The sequence below is a fragment of the Mizuhopecten yessoensis genome, unplaced genomic scaffold (genome assembly GCF_002113885.1).
Source record: "Mizuhopecten yessoensis strain PY_sf001 unplaced genomic scaffold, ASM211388v2 scaffold6939, whole genome shotgun sequence".
Taxonomy (NCBI): Eukaryota; Metazoa; Mollusca; class Bivalvia; order Pectinida; family Pectinidae; genus Mizuhopecten; species Mizuhopecten yessoensis.
The window spans coordinates 63,831-76,998 of NW_018406800.1; the positions used below are offsets into that span (position 1 = coordinate 63,831).

Sequence of the window (13,168 nt, forward strand, 5' to 3'; positions counted from 1 at the left end):
CAGTAGGTAAGGATTGATCTGATGGAGATTCCTGGGGAGTGGGGTGTACAGTAGGTAAGGATTGATCTGATGGAGATCCCTGGGGAGTGGGGTGTTCAGTAGGTAAGGATTGATCTGATGGAGATCCCTGGGGAGTGGGTTGTACAGTAGGTAAGGATTGATCTGATGGAGATTCCTGGGGAGTGGGGTGTACAGTAGGTAAGGATTGATCTGATTGAGATCCCAGGGGAGTGGGGTGTTCAGTAGGTAAGGATTGATCTGATGGAGATCCCTGGGGAGAGGGGGGTTCAGTAGGTAAGGATTGATCTGATGGAGATCCCTGGTGAGTAGGGTGTACAGTAGGTAAGGATTGATCTGGTGGAGATACCTGGGGAGTGGGGTGTACAGTAGGTAAGGAATGATCTGATGGAGATCTCTGGGGACAGACAGACATTAGAGTAAGGGAGGGGGTGTAAAAAGGGGACAGGCACTGGCAAAAAGGGGACAAGATTTTGATTGATTCAAGTGAGGAAGGGAAGTGATAGTGAGGGGATAGAGGGCTTGATGGGGAGGGGAGGGGAGGAGTAAGTCTTGGGCTGATGAGGTGAAGATTGGACCAAGACCTGTGTTCATGATTTAAGCGAGTTACCAGGAAGTTTGTTTAAACACAAAGTCCATGTTTGAGTATAAGAACCGTTTCACGAACACAACCCTAGCTATGGTTGTGGAGGCCAATGCAAGGGTTTGGAATAGATAAGTTAATTAGGGTTTATGAAAAGGTAATGTTGATTCTACATTCATCCCATCCTCCATATCCAGGGGTTACGCTCACTTTCGCCCTCTACACCCCTGGAATATGTCATAGCAAATTTGAAGGGGCAAAGATAGCTGTTTGATTGGTCTACGGTAAAAAAAACCTGACCAATCACCAGGCTGATACCTGTCCTTTGAAGATTACTGAGGACTGACGCCCAACTTAAAAGCCAGTCTTCTTTTCTCATCATTAAGGTGGCGCACACTGAGCCTTCAATTTTGCTATGACATATTCCAAGGGTGCATTTATAACCTACTACAGAGTACTTGATAGAAGGGAGACAACTCCAGCATAATAATGAATGTCTCTTTTCTCTGCATAGGTTGGTCGTTCTATCTGTGTGTGGTTGGGACGGTCCTGGTTTTTCTCTGCTCCATTCTTTCCATCCAAGCTGATCATTCCACAACAAGCAGAAAAGTCGAGGAGGAGGTGCTTGAGGGCAAAAATCTCATCTGTGTCATATAAAGGTCAAAACAAAATAAACTGGAAAATAGAGAGTTACGCACAATTCTGGGAATAACATCCTGTGTCAAAAATTTTGAAAATGTTTTGACATATCAAGACACAGTCAGAAGTTGTACATATATACTGTATGTATTACATTTTGCAGCATAAAGGTTGTATATTTTTTTCAATTTTTTGTTCAACCCAACACGTTGATTACAGAGAATTGTAATATTTTTCATTGGTATTTTGACATCCTGTTTTATCAAACATAATGCTGTTATTGTGTTTTCTAGAAAAAAAATTGATTAAAACAGACCTGTAATAATTCTAAGATTTTGTCTATCATGAGAGGGTGTCATATTAGACAGATACATTTGGCAAACTTGTTGAGTTCCACAAGGTGTCGGATTAGACAGGCTAATCTGACTATTTTGTTGTGTTCTACAGGGTGTCAAATTAGACAGGTCAATCTTGCCAAATTTGTGTGTTCCACAGGGTGTCAGATAAGACAGGTTAATATCTTTCCAATTTGTTGTGTTCCACAGGGTGTCAGATGAGACAGGCTAATTTTGAGCAATCTGTCGTGTCTGGCGGGGATGTCAGAATAGACAGGTTAATTTTACCGATAGGTTGGCACAGATGTGTTTCGTCACACAGGTGAGAGCTATAGGTTGTATATGTCAATTTCACTGCAGTGGGGTATACATTACAAAGCTTATACTACTGCACACTCAAATACAAGAGAAAAGAAGACTAAAATGCAGTCTCATAACAACGATGACCTCTCTATCATAACAGTGGGGGATCCAGTGGGGTGTTTTGGGCTTCATGAACCCCCCCCCCCCCCCCCCCCCCCCTGAGAATGTTCTTTTAAAATTATGTATTATCACCATTTTTCTCATTTCTTCCCCACTTGAAACCCCCCCTGGAAATTTGGAAACCCTCCCAGATAGGTCTCTGGTTCAGCCACTGCATAATAACTGCTTTTGAGGGTGAATATGGTCAGGTCTCTTGACCCATTCACTCATGAACACACATTTGAACTCTTCCAATTCAAAGCTTGGAAAAGTTCATTGTGTAATTTCTGGGGTGAATGAGTTAAGACAGAGTACTGCTTGATAGCAGTTGTCTGAAATAGATTGGACTAAATGTATTTTGTATACTTATCTGTAAGCTGACTCCCTTATTTTTATCAAAAATTTACCAATCCTCAAAACTCCCTCATTCAAGTCTAACTCACACAAATTCAAAATCTACATCCTGGGGTGAAATGAACTCCTAGATACTGTAGTGTGTGTAAGTGATCATAACAGTTGTATCGGAATCAAATGAATGTTTTTTGGAGTTATTTTGATACATAAAAAGGGAAAGAGAAATTGAGCAAAGCAGATTCAGTCCCATTTCACGTACTGTCTCCCTCATTCTTAATGTGGAATGAGGGAGATCTCCCTCATTGGAGACAGAGAGGTCGACACCTACACATGTATGCTATAGGTGAAGGGAGACAACTCTCACACCTTCTTGCCACTTTTCAAGTTTATTTGCAATGGTGGTTTATATTTCATTTTACTTTATGTTTCACTTAGGGTGGATAAATCACCTTTTTTTTTAAGTATTTAATAGAATCGTAAAATGTTGTGAATATTCATCAGCTCTGATTTATTTTTTATATCAAAGCAATCGAAGTTTGCTTCATTTCTCAGTCAGAATTTTGCTATATTGTGTACATGTGATGTTTTATTTATAAACCATCTGATACCTTCGTTGTGAATGTCTCGTTAGTTTCAGAATGTGTTGATGCGCTTTGTTTCTTCAAAATGTAAATATTTGAGAAATAACTTCCATTCTTTTCTTGTCACCAGAGAATCATAATAAATCAAAGACACCCTCTTCGTAAAGTTTAAAAATAATTTTCAGTTTTGTATTTGTATAATGGTACTAAATTTAAGGAAAATATTTGCACTTTGACCTTTAAGCTATTTGCAATGTCTCAATATAGATATGCATTTCATACTGTGCCGGTTATTTGTAGATTTCCATGCTCATTAACTTGGTGAAAAATTCTCATAGCACAAATAATCTCATGCTTTCATTATAGACTTATATTTACATTTCAGCTGCAAGCTCCTCTATGAGCAATACCACAAGAAATTGTGTTCATAGGGCTATGACCACATTTTGATCACTGTCATTTTAAAGCTTAACATGAGATAGCTGTTAGAATCAAACATTTTGATGACGTTGGGCTGTTCCAGGAATCTCGTTTCCACTGACATCATAAACACTTCAATATCGGAAATATAAGGGTGTGTCTGTATGTAGGTCACTAATAAGAAAACAATTATAATTTAGATATACATGTGATCTTGACTTTAACAGTGTTTCTATGCAAATTGCCCAAAAAAAGTTTAGGGTAGGCACAAAACATTACGGTAGGTAGGGTAACCTAACAATATTTTACTGCACTTGTTATATATTAATCATGCATCATTGTACAAATGCTTTTAAGTTATCAATAAAGAAATGTGTGTATCATTTATTCCTGTTGTTAGGGGATGTTGTGGGACTTGAAATTTCATGTTTGTCAATGTAAAGATGTTCATCATTTTCTTGAATACACTCCAGAATGATGGGTCATTCATGATCTCTCTGTTAGATATGTTTTCTATTGTGCTTGGCTAGATAGGCTTTGGATAAGGCTGTATGATTGTCAATTTGGGTAAGTGCACAAAGAATCTCAATTATCACTTAATGATTGTTCGAGTGAGGATTCAGGTTTAAAATTGTTTCTAAATGTCCGTTATAATTCACAATTGATACACAACATTTTATCACATCCATAAAAATGACCCTCATCTGAGTTTGGAATAACTTTGTTAAAAAAATAATTTAAAAATTGTTTTCACCCACTTGCAAGCCCAAAGTTGACTATGAACAACCCCCCACCCCCACCCCAACCCCAACCCCAACCCCATTATGTGTCTTCAAAGTTTTAAACCTTTCAAAATATTAATTGTTGATATAGCAAAAACGGACCATACCATTTTCATCATAAAAAGGTGTGATGTATATATAGTATGTAATACTTTCGATTACCTACCTCTGGAGTAAAATGGAATAGACTACCATCATTCCCCTGCCTACTGAGAATAACTGTGTGTAACAGTGTACACTGTTAGTATATATATTTTCATTGCATGTCTACTGTAAAATTAGCATTTGTAGGTCTAAAATGGAATAAAATATATAATACAAAAATTCATGTGCAGTTTTGTTGTTATGACATATTTAGTCACCTGGCTGGGCTTGAAATCATGAAACTATTCTCATGCTTAAGCAGGAATTTTATGCGCAAGCTTAAATCTTGTTATGGTTAAAAATTAATATTGAAACATAATATATTGTCAATGATTTGGGAAAAAAATAAGGGATCTATTTTTTCAATGTTCACATTTGACTTTTTGATTGTTTGACATGATTTAAATGAGTTACAAGAAAACTAGTTTGATCAAAGAATCCACGATTGAACATGATATTGGTTTCATGAATACGGGCCCTGGTGTAGAAAACCATTTCATTTGATGTCAAACCATTTGCTGTCTGTTGTTAATTTTGAGCTCACCTGGCACGAAGTGCCAAGTGAGCTTATGCCATGGCGCGGCGTCCGTCGTCTGTCCGTCTGTCCCGCATCCGGCGCCAATATTTAACTTTAAACGACTTCTTCTTAATAACCTAAAGGCCTAGGGTGATGATATTTGGCCAGAAGCAAACTGAGATGAAGGGCTACAAAGTTTGTTAAAATTAATGACCTTCACCCATTTTCAACGTCGCTGGGTTCAAATATGTTAAAAACTTTTAAAATCTTCTTCTCGATAACCAAACTGCCCAGGGAGATGATATTTGGCCGGTAGCATGCTTGGGTGAAGGGCTACCAAGTTTGTTCAAATAAATGACCTTCAATTATATTCAAGGTCACAGGGGTAAATTGTCTTAAAAAAAAATAAACAACTTCTTCTGAATAACCAAAATGCCCAGGGTGATGATATTTGGCCAGTAGCATGCTTGGGTAAAGGGCTATCAAGTTTGTTCAAATGAATGACCTTCACCCATGTTCAAGGGCTCAGGGGTCAAATATGTTAAAAACTTTAAACAACTTCTTCTGAGTAACCAAAATGCCCAGGGTGATAATATTTAGTCAGTAGCATACTAGGAGCAAGGGCTACCAAGTTTGTTTAAATGGATGACCTTGTATCATATTCAAGGTCACAAGGAGCAAATATGTTCAAAAATGTTTAACAACTTGTTCTGAATAACCAAAAGGCTCAGGATGTTGATTTTTGGCAGTAGCATGCTGGGATCAAGGACTACTAGGCTTGTTAAAGTGAATGACTTTGACTTATATTCAAGGTCACAGGGGTCAAATTTGTTTAAAATCTTTAATTGACCTCTTCTGAATAACCATGGGTCCCAGGATGTTGATACTTTGCAAATTGCATCCTGAGATGAAAGGCTATAGAATTTGTTCAACATAATGACTTAATTTGCCTGTAGCTTTATTTTAGATCACTTTTAAGGTTACAAGTGTGAGATTTATACCAGGTGAGCGATGCAGGCCCATTGGGCCTCTTGTTATTTTAAATGATAACTTGTCCAAAACAGCAAGAGGAATGTTGACTTCATTTGGAATGGATAACCAAAGGCCCTACAGAATGAAAATAAAGAGTGCTGCGAAATGAAGACTGCTCAAAATGCAATTTTAGTTTTTGGCTTAGAAACATTACTTCATGGGTACAGGTGGCAGGATAATGATATAAGTTAATGTAAAATGAAACTTTCTTGAGCAATTGAAATTCATATCCTCTTTAGGGAAGGTGTGCAATCCAAAGGGGGAAAATAGTTAATATTTAGGAATTAACTTGAATATATTTTTTATGTTATGGAGATATAACACAAAAAGCGGAGTGTACTCTAAATAAACCGCAAATATGATATAGCTCCATAGCATAAAAAATATATTCAAGTTAATCCTTATAATTTAATCTACTGTACACAATCCCTGTGCAAATCCACTTTTATTGATGGACTCTTTTCTCTTAGATATTATTACGCCGCTGTATCAGCTAATCAAAAGCTTATGGCATGGTGTGTCGTCCGTCCGGCGTCAACTTTTTACTTTAAACAACTTCTCAATAACCAAGAGGCCCAGGCTGATGATATTTGGCCAGTAGCATGCTGGGATGAAGGGCTACCAAGTTTGTTCAAATTAATGACCTTGACCCACTTCCAAGGTCACAGGGGTCAAATGTCTTAAAATCTTCAAACACCTTCTTCGCAATAACCAAAAGGCACAGGGTACTGATATTGGGCCTGTAGTATGCTGGGATAAAGGGCTACCAAGTTTGTTCCAATAAATGACCTAGACCAACTTCCAAGGTCAAAGGGGCGAGATGTCTTAAAATATTCAAACAACTTCTTCTCAATAACCAAAAGGCCCAGGGTACTGATATTGGGCCTGTAATATGCTGGGATAAAGGGCTACCAAGTTTGTTCCAATAAATGACCTAGACCAACTTCCAAGGTCAAAGGGGCCAGATGTCTTAAAATATTCAAACAACTTCTTCTCGATATCCCTCTTGAGGCCCAGGCTGATGATATTTGGCCAGTAGCATGCTGGCATGAAGAGCTACCAAGTTTGTTCACATGAATGACCTTGACCCACTTTCAAAGTCACAAGGGTCAAATGTCTTAAAATCTTCAAACAACTTCTCAATAACCAAAAGGCCCAGGGTACTGATATTGGGCCTGTAGCATGCTGGCATGAAGGGCTACCAAAATTGTTCAAATGAATTACCTTGACCCACTTCCAAGGTCACATGTGTCAAATGTCTTAAAATCTTCAAACGACCTCTTCGCAATAACCAAAAGGCCGAGGGTACTGATATTGAGCCAGTAGCATGCTGGGATGAAGGGCTACCACGTTTGTTCGAATGAATGACCTTGACCAACTGTCAAGGTCACAGGGGTCAAATGTCTTAAAATATTCAAACGACTTCTTCTCAATAACCAAAAGGCACAGGGTACTGATATTGGGCCTGTAGCTTGCTGGGATGAAGGGCTACCAAGTTTGTTCAGATGAATTACCTTGACCAACTTTCATGGTCACAGGGGTCAAATGTCTTAAAATCTTCAAACAACTTCTTCTCGATAACCAAAAGGTCGAGGGTACTGATATTAGGCCTGTAACATGCTGGCATGAAGGGCTACCAAGTTTGTTCAAATGAATGACCTTGACCCACTTTCAAGGTCACAGGGGTCAAATGTCGTATTATCTTCAAACAACTTCTCAATAACCAAAAGGCCCAGGGTACTGAAATTGGGCCTGTAGCATGCTGGGATGAAGGGCTACCAAGTTTGTTGAAATGAATGACCTTTTCCCACTTTCAACCTAATGTCCTTGTTCGACATTCGAGGTCACAGGGGTGATATGTTGAAATCTTTTAATAGGTTCTTATGAATTAAACACTGATATTCTGCCTGTAGCTGTTATTTAGTCCACTATTAAGATTACAAGTGTGAGATTAATACCAGGTGAGCGATGCAGGCCCATTGGACCTCTTGTTTTACGTTATTGGCTGATAACATACATTTTTAAAACAATGAAAATTCTTGTTACAAGCCAGATTAAGTTATTACTTATAATACGGAATTAGATCCAAGTCCGTGGTAATATTTAACAATATGATTAATCCTATATGATAGTGAAAGGGTTTCGACCTTAACCAGAGACGTGTGGTCTATACAACTCAGCACTTGCATAGAACAAGACTTACACGTCATTATTATGTCTCGCCTGTCCCCGCTTTGATCATAAGATTCAAGGTGTGAATCATTTTTAGTTCGACCCGAAGTTTGGAATTTTCGTGTCAATGTTGAGTTTCATGACAAGAATTGTTAACGGACGGACAAATGGACAATACGTTACCTTAATATGTCCCGTAAATTTTGTATTTTTTTTCGTTCCTTTGTGTCAAGAAAATATTAGCGGGTTATAATTTTGGGAATCCCAATTTGCGCAAGTGTATTTGTGTATTTCTCAAAAAATATTTTTTTGTTAATGTTCAGCTTGTTTTCAAATAACAATACAATATAAACATCTAAAATGAAAAAAAGTGATTTTTTTTCCAATTGACATCAGCGGCCTTTTCCCAATTCATGCCCTGATGCAGCTCTACATTGTTACCATATGGACACTACCAAAATAAATTAATTTCCTTAGACTATGGAAGCAAAAACACAGATAAACGCAAAAACTGAACATTGATGAAGATCCTGTCAAAGTCACTGGACCGTGAAATGTAGCAACTGATGCATGGTTTGAGATGCACTACGTCTGAGACCACTACAGTCCAAGTTCATTTAGTCCAACACTTAAACTTTTTGAGATACGGCATAAAACACACAGCTAAACACAAAAACTTAACATTGATGTAGATGTTGTCAAAGTCACTGGACCGCGAAATGTAGGGCACATTCAGCAACTGATGCATGAATTGAGGTGAAGTATATAAGACGCATGTATGTTCCAAGTTTGGTTGGTTTAGCACTTATACTTTTTGAGAAACAGAGCTAAACGCAAAAACTTAACGTTGACGCCGCTGGAAATGTACCACCTATTTGTAAGTCCCGCCTCCACGACATACGTCGCAGGGGAGACAAACACTGCCGCAATGTATGGTTTTCCCCCTCAGAAATGATTTAACAAAATTATAGGCATGCCGGAAATATTCATTTCCAATTCATAATTAAAGATTTCGGAAATGGTAAGGGGACAAAACAAATGTTAAGTAATAATATTGGGTTACAAATTGTTTTGACAGTACACGTGTATTCGAAAGGGTGGGGTTTTTACTGTTGCACGTCTGTAACTCAAAGAAGGTAGATTTAGTCTTTTTAGCCTCCCCGAATATGGTAGGCCCCTAACTTGAATCCAGGTAGACTTTTAAGTCCATTTTGTGATATCGCTATTTGAAGTAGGTAATTCAGATGTTATAGAGGTGTATTGACCTTGGCAAAGAGAAAGGTCATGTACTGTATGTGTTAAGGGGAACAAACTCTTACTTATTACTTATTCTATTGTGCAAGGGGAATTAACTCTGTATTACGTTATGCGATACAAGGGAAGACTTTCTCGTGATACTACATTCGCCCTTGCCGAATTGCTTACACAGGTTTACACACAACCTACGGTTGGTATTTTAAACTTATTATTTATTTTCATTTCTTGTCGTAGATCATCTTCTTTTTGCCAGGCTTTGCTAGGAAACCAGCATACCCTGTGTTGGAACATAGTATCCAAGAGCGCTGCCGAACAGATAGCAAAGGTGCTTAATTCGGATATCTAGTCCATTAGAGTACCGCGGGCCGGGGTCCACGTATAAGACATGGATCATGGACACGCCTATCAGACCCCAAGGGAGCTGTCTGGCCCTGGGACTCACCTGCTGGTAGGACCGTTAGGACTTTTGAATCTCCAAGAGGGGAGTAAAGGCCACTACTTACCCCCCTCGCTTGACTTAAACAAGACCTAAGTCAGTAAAAGATGACGTAAACATCTTACCAACTAACCAAGTGTCTCGTCTATACCTTTTTCCTAGACAATAGACTAGAAGGTCCAGCGGACTTAACTCGCCCTTGCATTGTTCAGCTAGAGACTTGTCTATCGGCGTGCAGCTTAGCTGTAAACAAGCTATGTGGTGCTATCTGGTAGTTTTTGAGAGCAATATTTGAGTGTTTATGATTCTAATTCACTACGTTCAACCGAACATAAAGCATTTATCATATAAAACTCAACACCTATGTATGGGAGTGGCCTTCGACGGTCAATCATTTTATTACAGGAAAAATGTATACATGAAATACAAGGGCACGTGCCCGATCTTTCTTCCATTCTCCCTTCTCCATCCCTCCTGAATCCGGATCCTGGCCCGACTCTAGGAATTCTCTTCCCGGCATCATCCCTGAAGTCCATGCCTGTCTCAAGGAAAACGGGGAAATTTCATAATTCTATGATTTAACAAAAGAAAATATAATTTCTTGAAGTGAGTTGATGAACCGTCAAGACTCGAATGACTATGTTACCCTCAAACCACCTTTAATACTCTATAGACACCCGTGTCGCACCTGTAACTCGTGCAGTTACACGTTACCCGTCCCGCCTCACGCGGCTACCTGTGTCACCTTGGCCTCATATCCGGACACTAGTACACCTGTACTACCTGCACTACATACATGCCGGTATACCGTGACTATAATAAATACATTTATGATTCTAATTCACTACGTTCAACCGAACATAAAGCATTTATCATATAAAACTCAACACCTATGTATGGGAGTGGCCTTCGACGGTCAATCATTTTCGAATAGTTTATTTAGTATTGCGTTGACTTGAATAAACTAGAGAAAAGTTACTGACTGGTTTGGTTTAGTTTAGTTTANACCTATGTATGGGAGTGGCCTTCGACGGTCAATCATTTTATTACAGAAAAATGTATCNCGTGTGTATTGTGTATGCGTCCTAACTTGTGTGTGTGTATGTGCGGGAGGCAGGGTATGTTGGTTTATTTGCCTCCTTATGATAGCGCGATTGATTGATTGATAGATTTTACGTCCGCTTCACTACCGAGTAGTTATCCAGTTATCCAGCAGACGAAATAGCGCGGATATAATGTCGACTTTATAGTTCTTTCTCACTGGTATACCATGCCGCAATCTAATTAAAATTATATCTTCACATCGCTCCCGTTTACTGTGAAGATATAGTTTTAAAAGGATTGACCATGCCCAAGGCACCCAGCACAGAGCTCAGCCCTGTCACATTATACTGACAACGGGTGAACCAGTTGTTGCCTTTTCCCTAAATGCTGAACGTTAAGCAGGGAATAACAACTACCATTTTTAAGGACTTTGGTATGTCCCGGCCTGGAGACAGAAAGTTACTGACTGAACGGAAATCGCCAATGCAGTGGAACAAAGATCCTTAACATGCGATTAACAGCTAAGGTCACATGATAACCATCCTCGATACCACCGGAGCATCCTCAATATCCAGGGGTTACGCTCACTTTTCGCTCTCTACACCCCTGGAATATGTCATAGCAAAATCGAAGGCTCAATGTGCAGCACCTTGTGCGTGAGACAAGAAGACTAATCAAACGAATCTCGCGGTCGCGCAACGGTAAAAAATGACAGGCTTTGAAGTCGGCTGTCGCTCCTTTGTAATCTTCAAATGACAATTATCAGCCTAGTGATTGGTCAGGTTTTTTTACCTGACACCAATCAAATAGCTAGCCGCGTGCCTTCATTTTTGCTATGACATATCCCAGGGGTGCAGAGAGCGAAAGTGAGCGTAACCCCTGGATATCGAGGATGTATGAAAACGTGACTGCCTGTATGTCATGTACACTGAAGTAGTCAGTTTAAACATATTCTATTGCCATTCAAAAGTACAAATGGATTGGGCACACGCTATACCAACATTATCGACGCCCTCTCCAATCAGCGTATATATACATTAAGGTAATGGCACAAAATGAACTAAATATGAAAAATACAGTATAATGAAAGTTTAGTTAGTAAACTTGTCTTAAATTGTAAATCTGTCGCTGGCCTTTACTTCTAAAAAGCATTGAACTGCTTTCAGTTGGCATTCACATTGCCAACTAAAAGCAGTTCGATACTTATATTTACCATTTTTGGAATCTGTTCATCTCATAGAAAAATTCAATTATACTTATTATTATTCAGCATTTAGTTCAAATAATGTATATATCGTGTAAGCTTGTTCAATGAATAGAACAGCCATCGTCCATGGAGGGTCAATGATATCCAACGTAACAATTATGACGTCATCAATCGGTCCACGGCATTCATAGCCTATATGAATGCCAACTGAATTTGGTAGGCAATGCCATACGATGGTAAATATTCAAATTCATGTCAATAGGTAAATGTAAATGTCTGTCCCTATGAAGTAAGAGCTCAATGTCAATATCATGATTATAACCTTGCACATGTAGATTTGGCAAATTTGACAAACAAAAAAGAAATGATATGCATTTTCGCATGCAGAGCCATAGAGCAGATCTGATGCCAACTACATGTATATAGCGCAAACTCACTGAAATACCATGCCCAAGGCACCCGGCACAGCACATGTTACTCATACCCAAAATGCTGAACGTTTAGCAGTGAATAACAACTTCCCTTCTGAAACCCGACACCAGCCTTGGACTTTTGACACCAGACATCTATCTGCCACAATTTGTAAGTCTTGTGTCAGGGCCAGAGGAAACTCGGGCTACTTTTTATCTCGAGTCATTATGAGAAAAATTGGAACACAACCACAAGATCAGTTTCTTGACCCACCACTGTAACTTTCATTGTTAATTTTTACTTTCCAAATTTTGTTTAATTAATCAATTTGAATAGACTTTTTGTTGAGGAGAAAGGCGTTTTGAGGTTGGTTGAAACAAATAAGCTTTACCAATTCATTTGTGCTGTTTTGGTCCAGTATACTACACCACACATCATAGCTCGATCTCTGATACCGTTTCTCTAAGTTGATATAACGGACCTGTGTGGTGTGTTCCCGGAATCGCCTCATCAATGTATAATTCCCCTTCAAATGACCTCTCGTGCGTTGCTGATCTCTCGCGCCCCCTGCACGCGAGGCGGTGTGTTTTATTTATGAGTTTGTGTCTTATCTGCGACTGGCGGCGGTAAAACGCGTATGACTACCTGGCAGCATATACAGGTGTGTGCCGTTTTGACTTTATATCCTGTGCTGTGGTTTTGTTGTCTATGAATGTGTATATTGTATTCTGCTTCTTTCTGAACTTCCCTCCTCTCCTTTACACCCCCCCCCCC

At 39.1% G+C, this 13,168-nt stretch overlaps 1 protein-coding gene and 1 long non-coding RNA gene across 5 annotated transcripts in view; one reads left to right on the forward strand and one right to left on the reverse strand.

Moving 5' to 3' along the window:
* Nucleotides 1-4,500, forward strand: part of LOC110452864 (lipoma HMGIC fusion partner-like 2 protein) — a 42,663-nt gene extending 38,163 nt beyond the window's left edge. For all 4 annotated transcript variants that reach the window (XM_021501586.1, XM_021501589.1, XM_021501588.1 and 1 more), the window contains exon 4: nucleotides 1,116-4,500. In XM_021501586.1, the coding sequence (XP_021357261.1) occupies nucleotides 1,116-1,258 (143 nt within the window). In that variant the 3' untranslated portion in view covers nucleotides 1,259-4,500. The remainder of the gene's footprint in view (nucleotides 1-1,115) is intronic.
* A 5,598-nt stretch (nucleotides 4,501-10,098) lies between these two features.
* On the reverse strand, nucleotides 10,099-10,784 carry LOC110452865. Its single transcript, XR_002463232.1, has 2 exons — nucleotides 10,741-10,784; nucleotides 10,099-10,622 (listed from the first exon to the last, which is right to left on the reverse strand). It is a non-coding gene; the product is annotated as an uncharacterized LOC110452865 (long non-coding RNA).
* Between the last annotated feature and the right edge of the window lie 2,384 nt (nucleotides 10,785-13,168).